Source organism: Pyrus communis, chromosome 17, assembly GCF_041283825.1.
Source record: "Pyrus communis isolate YQ-2024b chromosome 17, ASM4128382v1, whole genome shotgun sequence".
Classification (NCBI taxonomy): Eukaryota; Viridiplantae; Streptophyta; class Magnoliopsida; order Rosales; family Rosaceae; genus Pyrus; species Pyrus communis.
The window spans coordinates 187,126-212,884 of NC_142581.1; the positions used below are offsets into that span (position 1 = coordinate 187,126).

Consider the following 25,759-nt stretch of genomic DNA (forward strand, 5'->3'; position numbering starts at 1 on the left):
CCCACACATGCCGCTCCAATTTTCTGGTCAAGAACTTCCTAAATCGAGACAATTGTTCGACCAAATGCCTCACCAAAACACCATCTCCACAAACATGATGATTTCCAGCTACGTCAACTCCAGCAATCTTTCCAAGGCCGACATGCATAGGTGGGGGAACTAAGCCGGATTATGTGGTCATCAGTACTAAGCTCGTGCAAAATTCATAAGAACCAAGAATTGGCAGATAGAGCTGCAGACCGACTTTTCAATATGGCAAAGCTTAGGGATGCAGGTGCTTATGTCAGCATGTCAAATATCTATGCAGGAACAGGTCAGTGAGAGACTGTTGGCAAGGTGAAGAAGGCAACGAGGGAGAGAGGAATCAGAAAGACTACAGCATATAGTTGGGTTGAAATCAATCACAAAACTTATGTGTTTACAGCGAATGACAAGAGCCACCCGCAGAGTGCAAAGATTATGAACAAGATTGACGTGTTGGCCTAGGAGACGGAAAAGGAAGGATACGAGCCAGATACAAGCTGTGCCCTGCACGACGAGGATGAGAAAATAAAAGTGGAGTCTCTGAAATATCACAGCGAACGCTTAGCAATTGCTTTTGCATTGATCAGCACACCAGAAGGATCACCGATGGTGGTGATGAAGAACCTGCGAGCTTGCAAGGACTGCCATGCCGCAGTTAAGGTGATCACGAAGATTGTTGGGCGGGAAGTAACAGTTAGAGACTCAAGGAGGTTCCATCATTTAAGAGACGGGCTAGCATCTTTTCATTAACACCATGGCATAATCCTTAAGCCACATTGAAAGTTTGAGAAAATGATGGGCAAATGTTTCTCTCTTGCGATTGTAGGTTTTTTCGTCTAGGTACCAGAACAAACATTTAATCAAAAACAATTTTCACAAGAATGACAATTGTTGCACCCCGATCGTTGGGCGGGATTTCACAACCAGAACCCTTGCTCATTCTTTATTTCACCAAAAATACAACTCATTCCTAGTTAACTCCTTGCAACACAAGCATTACATTATCCAGCATGATACAATACAGGTGGCGATGCCACGTCTTCAATTCTAAGCTGACAGCCGAAGGGGCAGAGATTTTCCCCATAAATGGTAAAACTAATGACTAAAGCTGAAAATCATAAGCTGTTTAAACTAACAGGTCATTTTCAAAGAATCGAAGAATTGAATCTCGTTCAATGTTGCTCTGACACTAAGACAGAACCATTCTCGGATCCACGTTCTACTTCAAAGAGATCATTTCCAAAGAAAGCCTGGTGGAGAGCCCTAACGCACTGCTCCGCTTCATTGTCATTTACAACCAAAGAGATATTAACCTGGGCAGTGGTAATAGCTAAACGGTGAGTTCATCTACCACAACGATCAAATGCGTAAACATTTCATAGGAAGTCAACTGTAACCACACTATTCATTCATGAATCACGTCCAATGGAAAATTAACCAGGATTTAGGAGAGTGAGAAAAATCACAGATAGACACAAACAGTCAAATCAAAATTTGGCTTTCTGTTTTACTGCTAATAGGAAAAGGGACAGAACTAGTGTTGTTAGGAGATACCTTGGATGCACCCTGAGAGATCATCTGAACATTGACTCCAATGGTTCGAAGAACCTGAAATGCCTGCCACATACGACCAAAAATGACAATACCAAAATCAAACATACATGAACAATTGCAGTAGACCAGAGAACAATTGCTAATGTTGACTGAACAATTGCAGTAGACCAGAGAACAAAAGCAATTCAGGGGACATTTTTAACTACTTAGCAAAACACGATACAGCACCTTCTCTAGTATCAGTGATGACCTCTGCACATTTCCAATGAGAGATATAATTGATCTGTGCTGAAGAAGATTGACAACAGCAATTTTCTCAAGTTCCTCCACAACATGGTCAAGTTCCTGCAAGGAAGATGCAGTATTCAATGAGATTTTATGTAACAATTACAAGCGAAAATTGACTGCTCAACCATCTTCACTTCAAATATGTTGTGTGCACGTGATTGGCTACAATTTTTCCACAACATGCACCAACAAGAAGGAACATACATAAAATGAAAAATCATAAAAAAAAACACAAGCAGACAATTTAATAAAGCTTAGATGCATGTGTCAAGTAACTCCAGAAAATCATAAACAGTAAGAGCAAATGGAAGATGAGATCATACGCTTGCCTGCTGAATAAGCTCTCTGCTCCAAAGCTTTGAGGGATCCAGTGTCAAGGAAATACTAACTTCACTGGTAGCAACAACATCAACTGATATGCCCAAATCTTCGAAAGTTGTAAATACCTACATGGAAAATATTATAAATATAAGCCACCAAGTTATCAAGAGGACAACCAACAGAAACAAGGTAATTTGTTTTCTTCACCTTAGCAAGAAATCCATATTGACCCAGCATGCGAGTGCTAACAATATCCAACATAGTCACGTTCCTTTTCAAAACGATGCTTGTTAATACAGCCTGCAATTGAGACAGAGAAAAATTCAATGAAGTATCGAGCATTTTATGACAGTGGTGCTCAATTTTCCAGCAGACTACCACGAACCTTGCTCATATCTCTTGCATGGGTAATGACAGTACCGGGAGCATTGGGGTTGTATGAATTTTTAACCCTCACTGGAATATCAGCCTCTCTGGCTGGTCTCATGGACTGTGGATGCAAGACCTGCAAGAAGGAAAGAAAAATTATTAAATCATGTTTTTTTTCTTGTTGAAAGAACACAAGTGTAACTAAAATACAGGTGGTTTAAGAGCTTATTGACTACTCCAAAGCACAACTAATCATTGGAACGGGAAAACTAAGTATTTAAAGTCAGAAAAAAACCGGATTAAATAAGTTGGAGAACCTTGCACCTAATATTGGCACTTGTTAATAAGAGAAGTATTGCAGATATTATCAACATTTAGCATCACTGTTGATACCTGAGCACCAAAATATGCAAGTTCAGCAGCCTCTTCAAATGTCAAATAAGGTACAGGTTCAGCACGCGGATATATGTTAGGATCACATGTCAAAACACCATCAACATCCTTCCACACCTGTAAGACATTGAGAAATAGGTCATATTTTGCTACTTTTAAAAGAACTAGGAACTTGAGCAAAATTATTTTTTATTCAAACATACCTGAATTTCTCGTAACCCCAATGCTTTACCAAGGGTTGTAGCTGTCAAATCACTGCCACCTCTACCCAATGTAGTCACAGCACAAGATTTCCATCCCTGCAACCAGAAAAACAGTGTCAATGGTGTTAATAGTTGAACCTTTTCAAAAACAGAATATATGTTGAAGTTAGCCAGAAGAGACACCTTTCCAAGGAAACCAGTAACAATTGGAATAGCAGGATCACATATCCAATCACCCTGTACCCTCTTTGCGACAGCTGGATAAGTTACCTCCAAGATGTCCGCATTTGTGAAGTCATCTGTGGTTATAAACCCAATTTCAAAGGCATCATACTGCCAAAGCAACAAACACAATTATATTAACTTGCTATCAGCAAGAATGGTGCTAACAAACAATTAGGAATTCCTCAGAAATTACAGCTGGAAATTTGCAACCACTTCCACAATTACATTAAATTGGGAAAGAACATACCTGGCGGGCTTTAACACCAATCTTATTCAGATAGGCAGCAAAGAGCCTTGTGGACATGCATTCCCCAAATGAAACCAGATAGTCTTTTGTTCGTAAAGTCAACTCTTTCATCATAGCAATTCCCTTCAGAAGTTGTTCCAGTTCTTCCAGGTGTGCTGCGAATCAGAGATAACAGGAAAAGCCATATAAATCAGTAGGATTACAATGAACATGGTATACACAGCCATGCTAACTGAACAGCCAAGGCTTTAGGCTGCTTAAAACTTTGGACAAATTTGGACTTGCCAATATGCAAAACAAGGATCATATTTTGCATTAAAAAAACAACGGACTTTACGTGCAGATAAGAAAAGAAACTCACATGATATGATAGAGCTGTCCACTCCAAGTTCTTCCACGGTCCTATTCAAAATAGGATGGTGCACAGTGAGAAGAAATAAAAAATTGGATTATTTTTCCTAAAAAATCGCACAAGAAAAATAAATATTCCGATGCACTCACCTGAGATGTAATTCTTTTATGAAGCTCAACTCATCAATCATAGATACATTGGTGACACCGCAAGTGACGGCCTTTTCTCCTGCCTACTCATGAGCAACCAATTTGACCATCATTTGTTGTTATTCATAAGAAATGAAGGGATAAAAGGTTGGATGACAAGATCTAAGTAATATTTATATAATGTGGTACCAGTAAGAGTTTGTTAGTTGTCTTTCCCATGGCAGAAAGAACAATGACAGGCCTCTCTTGTGGGAAGCTGAGTATAAGATGAGCAACCTCTCTCATTCTCTCTGCAGAGGCCACCGAGGAGCCACCAAACTTCATGACGCAAGTTAATTGTTTCTCATTGTCACCAAGGCTTTGATTGTCAGTCTGTTTCTTTTCAAGAACATCCGCAATTCCTCCCTCGCAACTGACTCTCAAAACCCTGCTTGTACAAGAAAATTTTTTAGCACCTGCAAAGAATCCATTGCTGGAAGCGACACCAGTAGCGAAACGAAGACGTTGCGACCATAGTGGTTGCTTGAATCGCAAAGATCTTTCTGGGGATGCAGGGCACAGAGTTTTAACTCGGGAAAAATGCAAGGCAGTTTCCATTCTAAAATAAGTTATTTCGACGAATGACGTGAATGGAGTGTCTGAATCAGTTGATTGTTATGGCGTACAGAGCTACGCACTCAAGATCCCAACACAAGCGGTTTATCAAATTTCGAACTTTTAGCAGTAGCTCAATCTGCAAAATTCCATAACTTGAGTGAATAATTTCAGAACTAAACAAACAGCTAAAAGGACATACAGAGATAAGTAAAAGACAGAGGGGGCAATTAACTCATTTGCATTGATATATAAACACAACACACACAACACAAGGATTAGAGAGATTGAAAAGTACCTTGAGATGATTGGCAGATCAATGAGATGAGAGCTAACCAAACGTAGAGCCTCCAGGCCTACAACAAGGGAACGAGAGAGGCGGCAGAGGAGGCGGCAGAGTTGGCGGCAGAGGCTCTGTGGTCCGTCGTAGATTCAGAGCATTGAGAGGGGGAGCTGGCGGCGAAGCTCTCTCAATACTCGAGGAATGCGGAAGGAACAGCGGAAAGACAACACACACAACAAACAAACCAAACCCAACCCTGGCGGCGCCTCTTCTTTTCAACCGCGTTGTGTTACGTTGTTTGTTGAATGAATGAATGGAAATCGTGGAATGCCCAACGTGTTTCTTATTTTTTTTCTTTTTCTTTTAGGATCTGTTATCCATACACCTCATTTTACTTATTACAGATCATTTATTAATTTATGTCCGTTAATCTTATTCAATTCATCTGATCCAACGGTTGAAAATTAAAAAAGTGTATAAGAAGTAAAAAATAATGTGTGGATATGACATCGCTTTCTTTTTCATTAAATAAATTCCTTCTCTTATGTGTTTTCATATTTTTATCAGGAAAGTGGAACCGACGGTGGAGACTCAATCTTTATAGGTTCACATGATACGAGCGTTATTGACGGTTCGATGAGGATGGCGGGGGTAGATCTCACGGTGGAAAATGGTTATGTCTCGAATAATTTCGTAGGGGAGCGCACTGAGTGAGGAATCGAGACGCCGCTGACAGAAAATGTGAGGTTGGCGATTTAAAAATAGAAAAGTTGAATCTCTGACCAAAAAAAAAGAAATTCAAATTAAATTAAATTTAAGGTTTCTTTTTTCCAAAAGAAATTGAAAAACTGAAAGAAGTTGGATCAAACGTGGACCATACTTGCCTCTGCCTCCCATGGTGCGGTCCGTGTAGACACGGATGTCGGTTGCTGTGTGAACTTAATTTATTTGGAAGTTATTTTTAAAATAACTAAAACATTTTTAGTGAGAGTGTTTTTTGAGTAACTTATGCTTTTTATGGGAAGGTTTGTTTTTAGAATTCACTTGTATTTTAATTAAGGTTGATTTCAAAAGTGTTTTCAATCATTTTAAAAACACTTTCAAACAAATCACTAATACTGCAATCTTCTTTGCCTTCTGGCACCGATTGCAAAAGAAGCAGTGGGCTGTTTATTCTTTCTCGGGTACTAAATTGCATCTCGAGTTTCAAGCTAATCCTAGTAACATTGCTTATAAATAAAAACAAACTCACGAACATAAGTTGTAGCCTACTGATCATATCACTCATGCATGCACGAGTAAACTACAGTTGAGACGAAGAAATTAACTTCAAGGGCTGAAGTTAGTTACTGAAGATAATGGAGCAGTTTTTCCTGATGATTCAACTTAACATAATCCACTACAACAAAACAGATGATAAAAAACTAAACCTACGGACATCGTTGGCTGAAATGCTTCTAGTTGGGCTCTATAGGCTCTACCGATGGAACGAAGAGAGGAGTAGGAAGCCGCTGCATTTACAAACTAGCTACTACATTAGTTGAGTTGAGTACAAACAAACCACACTACTAGTTAGTTAGTGCCTGCCTGCCTTCATGTCTTCCAATTGTAAGGCTCCAATTTGTATTGCTTGAGTAACAGTTACATCATAATATTATGAAATCCAGCTGAATCCAAAAGTACTGCTTTTATTTGCTCTGGCAAGAACTGGTTTTCCCTGCACTGCTGTTTAACATACAAGGGATTAGGTTTTGTGTGTCCCTACAAAACCCAAAAAGATTTACTAGTGCGAAAGATAAAGTAAGAATACCATATTTTTGTTTCATGGCATTCCCGGAACAATGCCTCAGACACTATCAAAATAGTTTTAATGCCAATCAATTGTGACCAACCACAAAAAATCTTTTCGGGATTAATCTTTATTTGAGTCTATCTTCCGAACAAAATGGACTCAAAAATTGAAGTTCAGAAGCAGCAAACATGGAAAACTCAACATTCATATCTTCCAAAGTAAAATAGAAGATTTTTACGCAAAATCAGGGTAATACTATATATTACATTTGGATGTCAAAAGGTAAAGCACCAAGAATGAAAAAGAACATACATACATACATACACACACAAAGTCATTTATGTGTGTGTGTGTTATTTTGTGTTAATACAAGTCACCCTTATACTTCATATGTAAAAACAGTCTCAACAATTCGCTATTCGGAAAAGAAACATACCTCAGCTTGGAACACATCTAAAGCAAACCCATTGAAGCAGCTGATCACAGCCTGCTGGATGTCCAAATCAAGGTTATCCAAGGCCCTCATGATCGAGAGAAAGAGACCTGGTCTCCGAGCACAGAACATGTGGATATTAACAGTTCGCCCTTCCCTTACCCAAACCTCCACCTGCAAAATACAGTTGAAAATTACAAGTTAAGGAAACCTCCTCGATCATACTTTACATATTAAATGCTTCAAATTATACAACCAGGTGAATAAAAGTTACCTTCGGTTGAGTTTTGGGGCTTGGCAAGGAGCTTGGGCAGAACTCTTCTTTGACACGGCAGGGAAGGGTGGATGGAGGGGGTGTCAACGGATGAAAGCTTGTTGAAGGTGGCAGCAAAGAGCTAGGTGGAGCTGAATCCAGCTCGTTATGGAGGTCATTGATCCTTTGTAGAAGCTCTTTGCAATAATCAATTGCATCCCCTAGTATGGACGCCCTATCCATCTGCGTACAACATGACAGAATACTCATCAGGTATAATGACTGATAAGCAAGAAGCCACAAATCACACAGGAATCTGAATCCCCCAAACCATGGCCCAACTTAAGGCAATATCAAGAGCCACTGGATCTGTCGTGGATTTTCCAAACTATTAACTTCTTTCGGGTAAAAAGACCAATTTGATGTAAAACAACGTGAGTACTTCTCTTAATACATCAATACAATAGTATGTATACATTACCTTTTAAGTGGCTTAAATTCTATGTAATTCTAAGGCGCACATCCGGCTGTTACATTCAGCTAATTCCGTACTTATAGTACTAGTTAAAATGAAAAATGAAAAATGAAAAAAAAAAAACACAAAAGTAGAGCAAGAAACTCACATAAACTAACATAAAAAGATAGGGAAAGCACACAAAGACTACATCTTCAAAGGAACAAGGCAGAAAGAAATTAATGGAGAACTATGTCCACTGTCGAGTATAGATAGTACAGAAAATGACTACCTTGCTTATCTTGGGTACAACAGACCTAAGCATGTAGAGCCTGTCATTGAGCTTCTTCCTCCGCCTCCTCTCCGCCATCAGATTTTTGGCCGGCAAACCCTTCTTCTTGCCCTTGCGGTCACCTCCCTCTACTCCGGTGACAGTGCAGTTGGCATTCGAATTGTTTCCACCATTCTTCGCATTGTCCTCCACCTCCACTTGACTGTGCTCATTAAAATCGTTCGAGTCATAATTCAAACCAGACACATCCAGACTCTCTTCCTCCACCTCACCCTCCTCGTTCCTCTTCTTCTTCTTCTCCAAATTCTCCACTAGTCCTCCGTATCTGGGGGCCGAAATCTCCAAATTCCCCAATTTATCAGCCCCATCACCGCCAGAGTTTTGGCGGCGCTTCTGGAAAAGAGTGGGCTGAGCACCCATGGGAGGGAACAGGAGCTTAGCCCCGTTCAGCAGCTGAGCACCGGCGGAGCCATCGAAGCCTTCGAAGCCAATGTCGCCGTCGAGTACATTGGGGTTGTCGGTCACTGGCAGCAACCGACTCGCCGGAAACTCGGCGCTCGAACTGAACTCGGGAGTACCCATCTGAGAGTGAGAATTGAGAGCCGTGAAACTCATCAGAAGAGAGGAATTGGAAGGCTGATTTCCCTGAAAGGAGCCCAGAAACCCAGCGTCGCAGCCCAGGTCGAAGTTGCTATCAAAAGGGTTGGAGCAGACGACGTTGAGGAGAGAGGAGAAGAAGGATTTTGGAGGCAAAAACTGCTGTGGCGGCTGTGAAGGGTCGAGAGAGAATGCCTGCGACGGAGAACAGGAGGCGGAGGAGTCGTTTGGTTGCAGAGGAGCAAGTGCAGTTTCAGAAGCTTGGGTGGAAGAGAAGGCATGGAGGTCTTGAGCTGGGTTGCTGAGAATGTTGTTCGTGTACCAGTCACCTTCCAGCATTAATTTGAAGTTTGAAAAAGAAGCTCCCAAGCTCGAATCTTGATCGTTTCTTCTGAGTTCTGCCTCACTGTTATTATTGTTTCTGGTCCAAGACATTGCGCCGTGTTCGTCTCCGCCCATCCAAGCGGCGCCGCTGGACATAGGAAGCATGACTGTCTTTCTTCACTTGTCAAGACTTTTTTATATGATTATACTCTTTAGGGAAAGTTGTCTGAAAGAGACAAAATAAAAGGCGGGGTTCGGTTACAGAGGTTCGATAGAAAACGCGGGAAAGGAGAGCAACTTTTTGCCCAGAGTCGGGTCATCATTTTGAGAAGAAACGGAGACATAGATTCCCGATGTTTTTTCTTTAATTTTTAGCTGGGAAATGGAAATGGATTCTTTCAAGTTCGAAGGTTCAGTTTCAACAGTTTTGTGGAAGGGAACTATCACATTGGTCTCTAAACTAATTGTAATTATTGATTCACCCAATTGTCGCAATGTGGAGTAATGTTCTTTCATTTTAGGTAACTTTGTTAGAAAAATGTTGCATTGGTCTCTAATCTTTGGACCGACAGAATTCATAAAGTTGTCTCAATGTGGAGTTATGTTTCTTCTTTTTAGGTAAATTTGCCATAGCTTTTTGTACCTTATTATCGGGAAAATTTTCATTGTGACGGGAACATGGATGGTACATCATGCGTTTTTATATAAGTTGTAAGAAATTGTATTTTTTAAGGATTTTTTTTATTAGCACCTCACATTAAAATTTAATATTAAATGACTTATGTACCCTACTATGTAATGACAATTTCGACCTTATTAGGTATTAAAAAAAAAAACAAGAAATTTCTAAATACACCCCAAATCACTTTCAACGTATTATTTGTTTTCTTCAACTCTCATAACCCGTATCGCCCTCCATTGTAGAACAAAACCTTAAGCAATGAAACTATAAACACATTAATTTTGAGAACAATTATTTTTTACAAATGGGACACAAGATTGATGTTTTGGAAAGCTTCAAGATTTCTAGTTCATGTGAAGTTTTGATTATGTGACAGACATCGAACGATCATTGTTGTTCACGACCGAAATGTAAAATTAGTCGACGGACAGAATCAAGGAGAGTAGAAGAGCAATGCTGGAAACGGAGTAGCTTGGGGTCTCAATCCTCCAAGATTTTCATCAGCAACGCCAGTCACTTCTGCATGCACGTAATAGAGCATGAGTTATGCCTTGTACACTCCGTTGAATTAGGCTAATGAGAAAATGAGATTCTTGAGGTGGTAACCCACAACACCTCGTTTAGGATTTGTTGAACAAAAACTCCTCGAGTTCAAAGTGGAGTTGTCCTTCACGTGTGGTTGGGAGAAATTAGAAAAACTCTGGTATCCCACAGGCCTTCAGCTTCACATCGAAGGTGCTTTGGATGATATTATGTATTTGCACATAACATGTAAAGAGTATGGAATGTATGTAGGAAATGTGGGATGTTTATAGAAAATGGGAAGTGTATGTTAAGAGTGTGGGGTAAGAGAGTATTATATATGGAGAAATATGTGGGGTGTATTAAGATAATTTTTAAATAAAAAAGCAAATGTGAGGTGTATTCAACAATACATGGGGTGTTAATATAACAAGCATTTTTTAAGTTATCGACTTTTTAGTGCACATATTCTACCATTGGTATAGTGACACGTGGTGTATCATCCCGTGTTCCAGTTACACTGAAAAATCTCTCCTTATTATCCCTTAAAACCCTTCATTTAAAGGTGTTACCAAAAGAATCGTTGATCCACATTGTGACAAATTCATTAAAGTCCAACTTTTCGTTTAAAACGGTCTTAAATCACAAAAACAACATCAACAACAACAGAGTAAAGCTAGCTAGGTGGATCAACTTTTTAACCCAAAGTTCAAACTACGGATGTATCATCACTATGAAATAACACACATTAATATTTTAATGATAATCTAATCATTGATAACCCATGGATAGAATTTAAACTCGGACGATAAAACTAGGAGATTCCTCTCTCTTCACGTGACCAAACTAACTAGTCCAGGGTGGACTGCTGTGGATAACTTGGCTACACACGTGGCATGCATGCAACTCATTAACAAGTCGGAAGATGAGATATATCCGCCATCCAATGCCAAATCTTGAGGGTTTAATAGTTTTTAACGAACAAATTAATATAATCAAGTTAACAATGAATGTAGACAAATAACAAAAAGTAAAATAAAAATCTTCCGAGTTTTAACTTGGCTGTTTGGCGGACATCGAAATGCATGCATGTGAAGTCTGAAGATTAAAGAGTACTAACGATCGAAGACCCGTCCAAAGCGGTTGGGGTTACTATGTGGTTGTGGTTGTGGTCGATCTCCAAACTTTCCTCCAATAAATAAGCTTAAATTTTGAAAATTTTATCTGATCTCACATTATCTATCATTCATCCGCACCACGAAAAAAGCCCAAGGTGGTTCATTTTTGAAACAGTAGTAACAAAAGGAAAGGAAACTAGCAAGCTGCAGGCGGGTCCATGACAGCTAAAAGATTACAGACAGGAGACCATGCAGGCATATTGTATACCATTCGTATATATTCATTATTCATTCAGCTGTGTGAACTGCGGGACCACTATTACTAATAATAGCTTGCTCGTGATGTCAATGGCCTCGCCCTCTTCCTCTCTGAAAATATGACGTTAATTTAGGAGTTAACTCAAAGAAGGTCCTGATCGAGCGAGCAGTAGTATATTAACTTACTAATCGGTAATATATACTTGATCATTCTGGTGTTCCCGTACGTACACCACTTTATAGCTTCCCGGGCAGCCAATTCAACAACATTTAAATATAGTATGTAATATAATCAAGCTGCTTGAAATAAAAAAGACATATGCATGATAAGCACGCACGCAAACACCAATTAACTTGTGTACGTTTGTAACGAAAACAAGTCTAAACCTTATTGGAGTCTTGACTCTAGGCATATACTAGGGATTACATTACACAGGTTGATCCCGAGAAGGAGGGAAGCTAAGACTTTTGAAGCTGGTGAACCCTCCATCCACCACCAGATTATGACCCGTCACATACTTTGCTTCATCCGACGCCAGATACACCGCCGCTTGCGCCACATCTATCTCCTCACACTTCGCACCCTTGAGCTCTCCCAGCCCATTCACTATCTCTTTAACTTGCTCCTCCGTCGTCCCCGGATAAAACTGCTTTATTTCCCGCACCGCCAGTGGCGTCGGTATTGGACCCGGCGATATGCAATTGACTCGGATCCCGTTTCGGCACAGCTCGCTCGCCAGTGATTTCACCAGGCCAGGTATCGTAAATTTCGATATCGAGTAGGGGTGAGGCCCAAGGCCACCCAACAGCCCAGCTATGCTGGACGTGCACAGTATGGAGCCTGAGCCCGCAGGTATCATAACTCGGGCCGCATGCTTTATCCCAGCAACCGCGCCTCGCAAGTTGACCCGGATCACGCTGTCAAACTCTTCAAGGTTCAGGTCAGCGATGCTGGGCGGGAACGCTGGGCCTGTTATGCCCGCGTTGTTGTACATTATGTCAAGTTTTCCATGACGGGCCATGGCGGTTTCTACAGCCTCTGCTATCTGAGACTCAATGGCAACGTCGCACTGGACAAAGTAGGATGCGGGGCCCAGCTCTTTGACAACTTGTGGACCCAGCTCAGAATCTGAGTCCGCAATTATGACGTGTGCTCCATGTCGGATGAACTCGTGGGCCGTGGCCTTCCCAAGCCCGCTAGCTGATCCTGTTATTATGGCTACCTTGCCTTCCAGCCTAGTTTTATCAAACAAAGTATGCACATAGATGATTAGATTCTTAATGCATCGAAACAGATGTTAATATTATCACTTTAATGTTAATGTACTGGGGAAAATTAAAGGTAAGAAAAGAAAGGAATAACACGCGTGTTGAATATGCAATGAAAAGACAAGATCAGTCATGTCGTTTGAAAATGAGGTCTAATATACGTAAGCGAAACGACGTTCGATCAAGAAAATGATTATAGGGCAGATTGATCATTCAATCAAGAAGCGGTGGATCGTTTTCCACGCCGGAAATCACCCAAAAAGCAACACCGCCCGCATTCAATATTTGACTCATGTTCATATAAAGTGGGATTTTTTATGCACGGAAATCTTTGATTGAAGAGTAGTAGTCCATCCATTTGAATTCGATGCTCGACAATGATGAAAGTTAAAATTTAGAGTGAGCGTAAAACTAGAAGTAACTTATATACAAAAAAATGTTATTTTAACGGTATTTTAAATTAATTATATGTTGTTATGACAAAGCGTGATTAATTGGATAATTTGCATAACGGTATCCTCGTTTTAAGTAAGATATTTCCATAAAAATGAAGGCATAGGCTATGAGTTGTTACTTTTGAATCTTGATCTGACCAGGGCTAGTTTAAGCTTGAAAACATTGCATGTGCTGCACGGTGTCTTAAACATCACTGTCAAACATAATTATTGATCAAATACTCAAGTTGACCTTATGAAGCTAAACTATGTCATATTGAAGATGGCAGAGGAACTGCCGAGATTAATTACTATAAAATGGAATTTTAATCATGGGATCACACGGTATATGCATAATTTACTTAGAAATTGCTGTCAGAATAGCTAGGTACAATTTACTTAAAAATTGAGCATGTTAATTTCTCACAAATATACTTTAATCAGACTTTCTTTGTTGCTAAAACTTCGCTATGGATGATCTCAAGATGGTTATGTTTTTCTTTTAGTTTTAAACCCTCAACAATGAATATGAGACTTCCCTTGCATTACACTATATATAAAATGGTATCTTGAAGATGTATAACAGTTTTAAGTAACCTTATAATAATATAGTACTCCTACTGGGACTTAAATATATTAAATATGCTGGGCCGGGTGACTACTACTACCTGATAAAAACGATAAAAAGAAAACAGAAAATAATAATGCCACAAAAACTGTGCGACAATAGTCACGGTGACAAGGTACCGATCGAGGTAGAACTAGAAGAGATTTCCATTAATAAGGGAAGAGAAGATTGACAAAAGAAGGGAAATATTAATATGATCAACCATGTTTTTGGAATCGATCGATCTGCAGCTACCAGATCATGTATAATAAACTGTAAAATATACATACCTTCCATGGCCAGATGCACCAAACGTTGAAAAGGGCATCGCTCGCTTACAGAGAAAATCATTGCAGCTGATCAGCTTAAACTCTCTGAGAAGAAAACAAATATTCCACATCTATCCCTCAGTTTCCGTGAATTTCCAGCCCATATAGCTACTATTAGGGTAGCATATATAATTATTTTGGTCATGTCAAATAGCATATATGGTATTATTGGTAAACAAGGCGTGAACTGACCTGGTTAGTGATCTGAGCATATCTGCAGCAAAGATCTGATGAATTCTGAGGATGCAGGAGGGAGAGAGAGAGAGAGATGCTTGACCTTAATTATCTAACAGCTGATGATCAGTGGCAGAACTCAAGGTAGCTGGAAAGAAACAAGGACCGGAATTTATTGGAGAGCAGGAACAAAACGTTATAAATTGCAGTTGTAGATTACCGCTTTCATGCACAGAGAGAGAGAGAGAGAGAGAGAGAGAGAGAGAGAGCGCAAATTTGATATTGAAGTTGAACATGGTTTACAAAATAAGTGACCTGTCGTATTTAATGATCCTAAAAACAGAAGGAAGTAGGATGGGCAAAATACTTATGAGTATGGGTAATCGTGGTTATCCGTTTATATAAAATTCACGGTTACGGTTATGGGTAACCCTTTAAACAAATAAACGGTTATGAGTATAATCATTTACCTGTTAAATATAAATAGGCGGTTATGGGTATTAGCCACGGATTATGACAAACATCTTCTTGGTACTAGGATTCTGATACAAACTTGTTCTTTCTAATCAAAATTTTCCATTGAATTACCCTTGAAGTTATAGCATTCTATTTCCATTGCACGGGTTTAAATGATATACTAGCCCTGCTGCCCAGTTGTGTTTTTTATTAGGAATGTGTGCGCAATTCGAAAATCGAATGAAGGAGAGGAACAACTTCAGGTTACTGTTTGATTTTAATATCGTCCGTAAATTATTATTTTAATTTTTAAATAGTATGAAAATTTAAAAATTGGAATTTCGAAATGTATTTTAAAAGTTTCTATAACAATGTTGTTTGCCCAAAAAAAAACAAATAACAGTGTTGAATTGTTAAAAAAAAAAATTATGACAAATTTCTTTTTCAATTTTTAAGAAAAAAGGATAAACAGGTAAAATAAAAAGGTAAATGGGTAAAAAAAAGGGTTAAAGACTGGTAAATAGGCAAACGGGTGGGTAAGCGGTTACGGTTAAACGGGTACGGGATTATGGGTATGGTTAACTGTTTATAAACGGTTATGGGTATGTGTACACCCGTTTATGCAATTACCCAACGGGTAAACGGTTATGCGAATAAGAACTTAAACGGTTATGGATAAATAACCATGGTTATCCGCCCGCCATAACCGTTGCCCATCCCTCGAAGGAAGCTAAGTGCTAAAAAATCAATGTGAAGGTTTTTGGATGGGAGTAGGATTCTCTCTCTTTTTATTCTTATATCTTTGCCTACCGTCCTTCCATACTTTGGAGATATTTTTCAATGCGACCAATATATATGATGGTACATCACGTGTCATTATACAAATGGTGGGATATGTGTGCTAAAAAGTTAATAACTTTAAAAAAAAAAATTCTCACCACTTCTATAAAAACACGTGGTGTGCCACTTGTGTTCTCGTCACAATGAAAATTTTGTCCACACTTCGATTTTTGTCTTATTGTATTTATAAAAAAAATCAATATAAGATGTTAACGTAACTTAATTCTAACTGTTCAAATAAGAAGAGCGAGAATGAAAAAGAGATTAGAAAGGAGAAGAATTCTCTTGCTTTGGATGTAGCAGGCTGCAGACTGCAGTAGCTAGAGGTGTACGTTAGCAAACCAAACCTAGCTAACAAAAAATTAAGATTTCTAAGGAAAAAGAAATTAAAAGGGACAGCAATGATCGTAAATAATGGTGTCATTAATATTAGTTTAAAGATGTACATATAATTGGGTATGAATATATGCTGAAGGAACAACTAAGCTATAAAATTAAGCAGACTGTCATTGTATTGAGTTAGTGGAGACAAACAACAGACAAGTGAGTGAAGCTACAATCTCAAAGCGCAGGATTGCATATTTTTTGTCTCTTAAACAAAACTTAAATTATTCCTTCGTGTTCTTTTTCTTGGCCTGACTGGCCTTGTCATGATCTGTACACGCATACAAATAATTGATGAAATGTTAATTAATTAATCTTTCATTAACAAACCCCAATTATGCATGATCATGAGTAATTAAAGTAGTTCAATACTAGCAACTGGAGCAACATATGTATAATGCATGCATGCATGCGTGAATGAACGCTTTAATTTGGTGATTGTATTGTATGTATTTCACTATTTCGTGTGCGTATATAAATACTATATATAAATATGTATTATGGAGGGTGTAATGATCAATGGGTGTTAATTAAAGTAGTTACTAGCTAATCCGGATATGTATATTCTCCATTCTCTATTCTAGCAGACTAGTCTAGCTAGTTAGGCCTATAGGTAGTAATCACCAACACCAAACTTAATTTTGTATGGATTATAATTATCTCCCCTCTTCTTTCCACCTCCTTCCATCCCATCCTTTCATATTCTCTTATTTTATCTTTCTCTTGCTATAAAAAATTAATATAAGATATTGACGTGGCTTAACCATGACCGTTTAAATAGGAGGGGTGGGAAGAGGAGGGAAAAAAAGAGGGAAAACATTCCTACTCCATTTTGTATTGCTAATGATTACGAAAGATGAGAATTGGATGGCTTCAGCTTGACGATCACACGAGGGAGGGATATGTATATAAATTTTTGTTTGGGAATGAATTTCACATTAATGAGATAAGAGATCTTGCATTAGCTTATAAGAGGTTGGGCTATTCCTCATATTGCCAATTGGTTTTCTAGTAGAACCCCAACTTTCTTTACCGTATAAAAGCAGGTTGTTCACGTGTAAAAGCCCAACGGTCACACGTGATCAACGTCACCCAGTTGTGCTGTCTACGTGTTAGGCTTGAAAATTCATCACACGTGAGGGGCGTGTTGAGAATGAATCCCACACTGATGAGAAGAAGAACTTTGCATGTGCTTACAAGTAGTTGAGCTACTTCACAAATTGTCAATTAGTATTATGGTGGAACCTCAACTTTCTTCATTCATATCAACAAAGATAAGGATTGCGTTATGCCCTTAAGGGTAGGCGTGAGTACAGTCTGGTTCAATCCAGTTCACTCCTTAAACCAAAATAGAAATTGAATATTATTGCTGGTTTTGTCCAGTTCGGTTTAATCTAAAATTATAACTAAAATCGTACTTTTTGGCTTACGTCATTTCCGGTTCAGTTTCATTGGTTTCGTGGTTTTTATGCCCACCCCTTGGGGAATGAGCTTATTGCACCGCCTTTAAATAACGTATCTTTTCATAGAAATTTCATAACCAAAATTGTTCAGTTTCATAAACTTGATTGGAAGATCATTCTTATAAACATACATTAATCATAGTTTGTTTAGTCATCTAAATGTATCAAATAAATTAGCGGTTCTTCATGAATATGTTACTTGGTACATACACTGTTGATGTATATGATAAATTTGAATTACTAAATAAGCTATGATTTGCATGATTATTTTGTAAGAATAATCTTTTTATAAAGATTAAGACATTGAACAGTTCTTTTATGAAATTTCTACCAAATGATGTGTTGTTTAAAAGTGGTGGAATGAACTCATTTCCGAAAGAGAAGAACACAAACATTATCTTATTAACAAATTTTTTTTATCAATTCGGACTTATAACATCTTTCAACATTATATATATATATATATATATATATATATATCACTAGATCAATAGTTATTTGGTCAAAATTTGCTAGTTGGGAATTGTTATTAGCACGCCAAAAATTTCACTCTATACTCCAAACTTTCTATATTAGGAAAAAAAATACACTTGTGAGGAGTGTAGAATGAGATTTTTGGAGTGCTAATAATACTTCCCTGCTAGTTTAGTTATGTTGTTTATTAATGCTTGCATCTACAAATTAACAAAAAAGTATATCTTAGTGCTAACAACCAGCTTCCCTTTAATAACCATTACGTTTATAGTTTATAGTATATATATTTTGTGTTAGAAATGGGGGGAAAGTATATGAAACAACTGAATAATGAAGAAGGATGAAGTGAAGAAGTGGGATGAATGAGACAAACTAACAAATGAAGAAGATTATACGAAGAGGAAAAAAAAGAAAGAAGAGAAAACGACATAAAATTGTTTTCAGTTAATAGAATGTTCTTGATATTATTCACTTTAAACGTTATGAACATTTTAAGCATGTAAAATCACTCCTGATCTAATTAAGGACATTTTAAACATGAAAAGTCACTCCTTCGTAACTGTAATTTCTCTGTTTCGTCTGAGTGTTGTGTTGATTTAGTGCCAAGGAAGGAAACTGAAACTATGAAAAGTTGAAAAGGAACAAATGTAAAAGAAGCAGTTGTATTGATATATTGATTACGATATAAAAGGTGGCGGTGGCGGTGCGGGAATAGCTTTGTCTGTCCAATTTCCAAATCGACATCGAACCATCCCCACATTCATATATACAACAAGTCAAACGAAGCAGAAACAGATCTAATTTCACAAATCAGTGCGCGGGCGCAGATCTCATTCCCTCTGGTAGATTAATGGGTGCCACTCAGTCCGTACAAGAGCCCGAAGAGAGCGAAGAGGAAGACGAAGAAGGAGAAGGAGAAGAAGAGGATGGCATCAATGGCGAGCCCAACATTCGAAGTGAATTGGAATTGGACAAGGATTTGATCAAAAAGGTTTTAGAACAAGAGCCCGAGATGCTCTGCCACGCATCTGCTTCCCCCCTCTCCCCTCAGCTCTCCTCCTTCGGCACCCCGCGCCTGGGACCCTCCATCAAGGTGTGGGACCCCTACAACGTCCTCGCCCCGCCTTCGCCTCTGCCCCCGCCTCCCGGATTCTCCCGCAGCTTCTCGTCCAATGCCATGGAGGACGACCGATTCGTCACGGAGGTGTTTTTGATTAGTCACGGCGAGTGCGAGTTGAATTTGAGGCCCGATTTGGTGGGCGGGCGGTGCCCCCAGGGGGCTCTGACCCCCAACGGCAAGCGCCAGGCCAGGGCCCTGGCGGTTTTCTTGAACTCCCAGAGGGTTAGCTTCAGTGCCGTTTACTCGTCCCCGCTGAATCGTGCGCGCTCCATGGCGGTTTCTGTCTGTCAGGTAATTTTTGAATTGAACTTATTCGAGTTTAGAATTCTGATTGTTCTATGGAAATTGTGGACAACTGGCGATGCTGAGTATATTTTCTTTTGCTTACTAGTTTTAGAATGTGATTAAGCATCGAATTCTGCCTACTTATGCCGATACGATTCACTTATGAGTGAGAGAGGGATAAGTGAATTTGTTTGTTAACTACTTGCTGAACATGAACCTATTTTTTTTTTTTTTTTTTCGTTTTAAGCCTAGTGCTATTTAACAAACCTAGGTGAATTTTCTTGGAATCATCAAGCAACCAAGCTTTTAAAACCTACGTACAATTTCAAGCAGGATAAAAACTGGCAGGGGTAAATGGCAGCCTATAATTTGGTAGGTTTTGCAATTTATAATTCATGGTACATACAAGGATTTGTATAGCTGACATCACACATTTGGGATGAAAAGCTTCTTCAAGTCGAGTTAATTGGCTTGTAGGATGGAATGAAAGCTTTAAGTGCTATTTGTGTCACTACTGTTGCGGTCCCTCATTGACTCAGTTACATGATTGGTGATGAAGCTGTCACGGTTATGGCTCATAGATTTGAAGACATGGCTTCTATAACTTCTTGGTACATTGATTCTTAGTCCAAGTAATGTGTTCAGAATGATGAATATCCAAGAAGGCGTAGGTGGATAATTGGAATCTGAATCCTTTTAGCAGAGTATATGTTATCCTTGACTGTTTTGACCAAAAGAATTCTCAGGATTTGAAAGTTGGGTCAGATTTGCTAGTATTTGGTTAACTTCTCCTTCACTCCTCCTCCTCCTTCATTAAATGTTAGATCCCCGGACCCCAGCCCTTCTATTCTTCTTCTTCAGCATGAATCATATTGGAATTTGGTAGGTTCCCCTTCAGCTGACGATATGACATAGACCGCTACCATATTGGAATTTGGTAGGTTCCCCTTTAGCTGACGATATGACATAGACTGCTTTGTAGTAATTGTTTCCTGATATGAGCAGCTAAAGAGATAATGCAAGATATAGTGTATCTGATATGTGATATTGCTTACCCTAGAATTTTGGTATTTAAGATGTTCTACATGTATCTAAATAGTTTTGTCGGATTATAAAATCATGCAGGAAATGAACTTTCCAGTTGGACAGATACAAACTTCAGATGCGCTTGCAGAGATGAGTCAGGGGGATTGGGAGGGGTGCCCCCGATCCGAAATATACACAGCTGAAGTTTTGAGCTTCATGGAAAGAGTTCAGCCTGATTTCTCAGCACCATCGGGAGAGTCACTTCGGCAAGTGGAATTTCAAATGGTTAGTTTTTTAAACGGGACAGTCCTTGGGCTTCCAGAAAAGTTGAGAGCATACTACTCATTCTCATCACACAATCAGAATGAGAGCCAAGGCTTTGCACACCATAGTTCTCATGTATTAACCAACTCAGTTCATGACCGAGATGGGCCTTCCCTCCCTCCACCTAACTGGGATCTGCTTCACAGGCAGCGGCAGGGGCTCTTAAGGAAAAAGTCAGGTAAGAGCAGGTTACAAGTTGTGACGACAACTGGAGTTCAGGAGGTTGAGGATGAAATTTCCCCGCGGGATGTCACTCACCAAAGTTCCCCTCATGATTTAAGTGGGAGAAGCTCCTCTTCTGCGTCTTGTACTGGTATATTCAGTCATGCAGTGCCAATCCAATGTCTCCTCACAGGAATCCTTGGATGCAGCCCATTAATGTCGTGTAAGATTTGCATAGAAGACTCTTCTGTGACAGTTTTGCAGCATTCATGGAGAACAGGTTGGCAGATAAAGAGGTTGAATGATACTGCACACCTCAGGCTCATGTAGTAGTTAGAGACTTGGAGTATCATAACTTGTTACATTATATCGACAATGCGAAAGTGAAGTTTCATTTCCCGGGATCAGTGGGTTACAAAACACGATAGTTTTGCTTGAATATGCAATGCCCTGCCATTTGTTGTAACATTTGCTATTTTATTTCCGAATTGTTCAACTCCGCAAAAGAAGAATGAAATGTTGTTGGAGTTGGATCCTTGTATCGGGTGATTCTTTTTATTTGTCGCAATTACAGGAGATGGTGTGAAGAATCATGTATTTCCTGTATATTTTAAAGAAAATTCATAATTCAGAAACTTTGATCATGCGTTCATCAGCTATGTAGATCTCAGTAGGAACAATCTCACTTATTAGGGGTATGCCCTTTTACATTTTTTTTTTTTTTTTTTTGAGTAAATTGATACTAAGGGGAAGGGAGTTCGGCTAAGCTACATAATAGACAACCTAATTTGGTATCGAATTCGCCATCCACGAGATTCGAACCGAAGATCTCTCACTTTCAAGTGGAGAGGAATACCACCAGACCGTAATACTGAATGGTTAAGCCACACAATGCTCTTTTCCTTTTTATGTTTTTATTTTGGTACTTAATGGATTGAAGTTGAATGCTAGGTTGGATAGTTCAGGGCTGGAATCTTCATTTCAATTCAATACAAGTTTCTGTGTTTTTTATTTTTAAATTTATATTTTTTGGCCTTTTTGATGCAAAACCATGTTAGAGAAAGGAAGAAAAAGAAGGGGTATGTGGTTATTTTGGACTGCTAGAGTGACTTGTCCTGTTTCTTTAACAAGTCGCATCAGACAGGACACACACAGTTGCGGTGCGTCGGTCACCAGACACTCACAACTCTCGCATGGGATGGATGGATGGGGCTGGCAGCCGCAGCCGATAGTTGCAATTTCAGGCCTAAAAAAAATAAGGCAATTAATTATGCAGCATGTTGTGGCTACATCCTCTCTTATTACGAGACTAGCTACAATCAGAACCAGGCGCCGAACTCATCACAAATCTCTCTCTCGCGTTTATAACTTAATCATGAGACATCCTCTTACCAAGCAGAGAACTCACATTACACCACGAGAAAGCAAGTGCTCTTAGGAGTTGGGACTTGGCATGTTAGAGACGATGATTGGTATATAAATACAATGAGGGACATAGCATATTAGAGACAATGATTGGTATAGAAATACAATGACCTAAATTTCTCAGATATAATAGTACATATTATTGAATCCCCAGTTCAGCTAAGATTCTCAGACATCTACGGAAATTACTGGCTCTGTCTATCAGTAAATTATATGCACAGCCATCTTGTTTGCTAATTTACATGCTCTGTGCAACTCAACTAGTGCGGTGCTAACGATTTCAGCTTCTCCGGTGGTTTTACCATATGGAAATCCACCCAATAACAGTATGTAATCCTTCTTCCCTTCTCCAGGTGATGAATCTACTCCTAATTCGGCGGATGCATTTACACCGGTCCCAAGCGCAGGCCAGTTTGTTGGCAAACATTGAAGAACTGACGTGCAAGTCCATAATTTTTATTCAGTATTCTTGAGAATGTTCATGTTGTATCAATATTTCTTTTGGATAACACGTTGATACGTTTTATTAAACCGATGTTATACGATACCAGATTTTCTTCACAACAACAGGGGGTAGTGCCGACTTGTATAATTGTAATTCTCACAACATTTGCAAATTCCTTGACTAATGTTTGACTTTGCAAGGGCGGGCAGAAAAGCTTTATTTCATGCAGACAGTTCCAAAAAGATCCCACATTTGCAACCAGTTTGTTCGCTCAGCGGGAATCCAAAGCCACGAAAATCCCCCGGGAACGAAAGAATGATGAATGAATGAAGATTTCAAAATCGAGTTTTTGTCTCATCCGCAGACACCAACATTCGGTCTCAGTTAACAACCTCAACCTCACAACCTGGTTCAACAAATACGTCGACAAAGACGATGTCGCTTCCTGGAACTCCGTCATTGCCGACTTGGCCCGGAGTGGCGACTCCCTCGAAGCCCTCCGGGCATTTTCGTCCATGCGAAAGCTTTCCCTCAGACCAAACCGCTCCTCCTTCCCCTGCGCCATCAAATCCTGCTCGGCTTTGCTGGACCTTCACTCCGGCAAACAAGCTCACCAGCAGGCGTTGGTCTTCGGCTTTGAGTCCGATCTCTTTGTCTCCTCTGCCCTTATCGATATGTACTCCAGATGCGGTCGATTGACGGATGCATGGAAACTGTTCGATACAATTCCTCACAGGAACGTGGTTACTTGGACGTCAATGATCACCGGGTGCGTCCAGAACGACGACGCCTGCCAAGCCTTGTCTCTCTTTAAAGAGTTGTTGATCGAGGAAATTGACAATGAGGATGTTTCTTTAGATCCTGTTGTTCTGGTTTCTGTTCTGTCGGCTTGTTCTCGAGTGTCAAGTAAGGGACTTGCTCAAACTGTTCATGGGTTGGTGGTGAAGAGAGGCTTTGATGGGTATTTATGGGTTGGGAATACTTTGATGGATGCATATGCCAAATGCGGCGAGCTCGAGCTTGTTAGAAAGGTGTTTGATGGAATGTCTCAAAAGGATTTGGTTTCTTGGAACTCCATGATTGCAACTTATGCACAGAGTGGATTATCTTCTGAGGCATGGCAAGTCTTCTACGGAATGGCAAGGGATGGTGACGTCCACTACAATGCCGTGACGTTGTCCACTTTGTTATTAGCTTGTGCACATGCTGGGCCTCTGCTAGTTGGGAAGTCTATACATGATCAGGTATTCAAGTTTCTCGCAAGCCCTTAATTTTGCTTCCTGTGGAATAGGTTATTACTGCAGGCTCTCTCAACTAATGCAATCTTTGGTCTTTTTATTTATAGGTTCTGAAAAAGGGCTTGGAAGAGAATGTGATAGTGTCTACCTCTATTATCGACATGTACTGCAAACGTGGGAGAGTTGACTTGGCAAGGAAGGCATTTGATTGCATGAAGGAGAAGAATGTCAGGACATGGACTGCCATGGTTGCAGGTTATGGAATGCATGGCCGTGCCAAAGAAGCGTTGGAGGTCTTCTATAAGATGATAAGAGATGGTGTGACACCAAATTACATAACATTTGTGTCACTTCTAAATGCTTGCAGCCATGCTGGTCTATTAGAACAAGGTTGGTATTGGTTTAATGCCATGAGCCGTGAATTCAGTGTAGAACCTGGAATTGAGCACTATGGGTGCATGGTTGATCTTCTTGGACGTTCTGGTGATCTTAACAAGGCTTATGATTTAATAAAGGGAATGAGGATCATGCCAGATTGTGTTGTCTGGGGTTCATTTCTTGGGGCTTGCAGGGTACACAAAAATGTGAGATTTGCAGAGATTTCTGCAAGAAAACTGTTTGAGCTTGACCCTCATAATTGTGGGTACTACATCTTGCTTTCAAATATATATGCCGATGCTGGGAGATGGGAAGATGTTGAGAGGATGAGAGTACTCATGAAGAATCGTGGGTTGGTAAAACCTCCTGGATTCAGTTTGGTTGAACTGAGAGGTATTGTGCATTTATTTTTAGTTGGAGACAGAGAGCATCCTCAGCATGAGAAGATTTATGAGTACTTGGAAAAACTGACAATCAAGCTGCAAGAGGTTGGCTATGCACCCAATATCAGTTCAGTTCTTCATGACGTTGATGAGGAAGAGAAGGAAATGGTCCTAAGAGTACATAGTGAGAAGCTGGCCGTTGCCTTTGGAATCATGAATTCTGTACCTGGTGCGACGATTCAGATAATCAAGAATCTCCGAGTTTGTGCCAATTGTCATACTGTTATTAAGTTGATTACGAAGGTTGTTGATCGGGAAATTGTAGTCAGAGATTCAAAGCGGTTTCATCACTTCAGGAATGGGTTGTGTTCTTGTGGAGATTATTGGTGATGGCTCTGTAAGACGATGGCGGTTGCTAGGCAAATTTGGCTCGATAAACAGCCTCATTGATAAGGTGTAGTATAGCACGCAATGGCTCTACAGGAATGTTGTGACTACCATTCATATAATCAGTTTTGGTGAAACTGAATGCCTCTTCTGATAAGATTGTTTCTGATTAACAGAAGACTGAGTAAATTATAGATCAGCCTTGACAAGGATTCTGATCAGCCTTAACTTATAATCTAATTATCAAAAACACATCATATAATTTATAAAATGTGGTTTAAAAAGTTAGTCTACCATGCATTCTTCTATAAATAATGGAAGGTATTGAAATTTACCGGGAGCAAGTAAGGGTTTTCTTTCCTAAATCAAAAGGGTACGATCCCTTGACTAGTCTAATGTAGGCTCAACCGAAGTAACGTTTGCAAATTG

At 39.5% G+C, this 25,759-nt stretch overlaps 5 protein-coding genes across 9 annotated transcripts; 2 read left to right on the forward strand and 3 right to left on the reverse strand.

The window, feature by feature from the left end:
• Positions 1-894: 894 nt before the first annotated feature.
• Positions 895-5,340, reverse strand: LOC137707952 (aspartokinase 2, chloroplastic). 2 transcript variants are annotated; one of them, XM_068446903.2, is made up of 14 exons: positions 5,018-5,340; positions 4,315-4,858; positions 4,126-4,208; positions 3,986-4,026; positions 3,625-3,779; positions 3,336-3,485; positions 3,153-3,248; positions 2,950-3,066; positions 2,573-2,692; positions 2,395-2,487; positions 2,196-2,312; positions 1,807-1,923; positions 1,579-1,641; positions 895-1,337 (listed from the first exon to the last, which is right to left on the reverse strand). In XM_068446903.2, the coding sequence occupies exons 2-14, from the start codon at positions 4,720-4,722 to the stop codon at positions 1,197-1,199; spliced, it is 1,701 nt and encodes a 566-aa protein (XP_068303004.2). In that variant the 5' UTR covers positions 4,723-4,858; positions 5,018-5,340; the 3' UTR covers positions 895-1,196. The 2 variants fall into 2 exon arrangements, with proteins under 2 accessions (XP_068303004.2, XP_068303003.2); XM_068446902.2 differs by having other exon boundaries at positions 2,190-2,312; positions 5,018-5,335.
• Positions 5,341-6,325: 985 nt separating this feature from the next.
• Positions 6,326-9,431, reverse strand: LOC137709567 (transcription factor ICE1-like). Of its 2 annotated transcripts, none has more exons than XM_088688678.1 (4): positions 8,227-9,431; positions 7,502-7,723; positions 7,231-7,401; positions 6,326-6,724 (listed from the first exon to the last, which is right to left on the reverse strand). In XM_088688678.1, exons 1-4 carry the CDS (start codon positions 9,310-9,312, stop codon positions 6,644-6,646), a joined length of 1,560 nt encoding a protein of 519 aa, XP_088544804.1. In that variant the 5' UTR covers positions 9,313-9,431; the 3' UTR covers positions 6,326-6,643. The 2 variants fall into 2 exon arrangements, with proteins under 2 accessions (XP_088544804.1, XP_068304747.2); XM_068448646.2 differs by having other exon boundaries at positions 6,326-6,727.
• A 2,555-nt stretch (positions 9,432-11,986) lies between these two features.
• On the reverse strand, positions 11,987-14,816 carry LOC137749468 (secoisolariciresinol dehydrogenase). 3 transcript variants are annotated; one of them, XM_068489563.2, is made up of 3 exons: positions 14,559-14,816; positions 14,328-14,411; positions 11,987-12,963 (listed from the first exon to the last, which is right to left on the reverse strand). In XM_068489563.2, the coding sequence occupies exons 1-3, from the start codon at positions 14,576-14,578 to the stop codon at positions 12,156-12,158; spliced, it is 912 nt and encodes a 303-aa protein (XP_068345664.1). In that variant the 5' UTR covers positions 14,579-14,816; the 3' UTR covers positions 11,987-12,155. The 3 variants fall into 3 exon arrangements, with proteins under 3 accessions (XP_068345664.1, XP_088544928.1, XP_088544927.1); XM_088688802.1 differs by having other exon boundaries at positions 14,328-14,474; positions 14,559-14,810; XM_088688801.1 differs by having other exon boundaries at positions 14,328-14,477; positions 14,559-14,810.
• Positions 14,817-18,690: 3,874 nt separating this feature from the next.
• On the forward strand, positions 18,691-21,718 carry LOC137709356 (uncharacterized). The gene is made up of 2 exons (XM_068448445.2): positions 18,691-19,568; positions 20,688-21,718. Exons 1-2 carry the CDS (start codon positions 19,008-19,010, stop codon positions 21,402-21,404), a joined length of 1,278 nt encoding a protein of 425 aa, XP_068304546.2. The 5' UTR covers positions 18,691-19,007; the 3' UTR covers positions 21,405-21,718.
• An 860-nt stretch (positions 21,719-22,578) lies between these two features.
• LOC137709456 (pentatricopeptide repeat-containing protein At3g26782, mitochondrial-like) lies at positions 22,579-25,565 on the forward strand. Its single transcript, XM_068448544.2, has 2 exons — positions 22,579-24,188; positions 24,290-25,565. Exons 1-2 carry the CDS (start codon positions 23,271-23,273, stop codon positions 25,331-25,333), a joined length of 1,962 nt encoding a protein of 653 aa, XP_068304645.1. The 5' UTR covers positions 22,579-23,270; the 3' UTR covers positions 25,334-25,565.
• Positions 25,566-25,759: the final 194 nt, after the last annotated feature.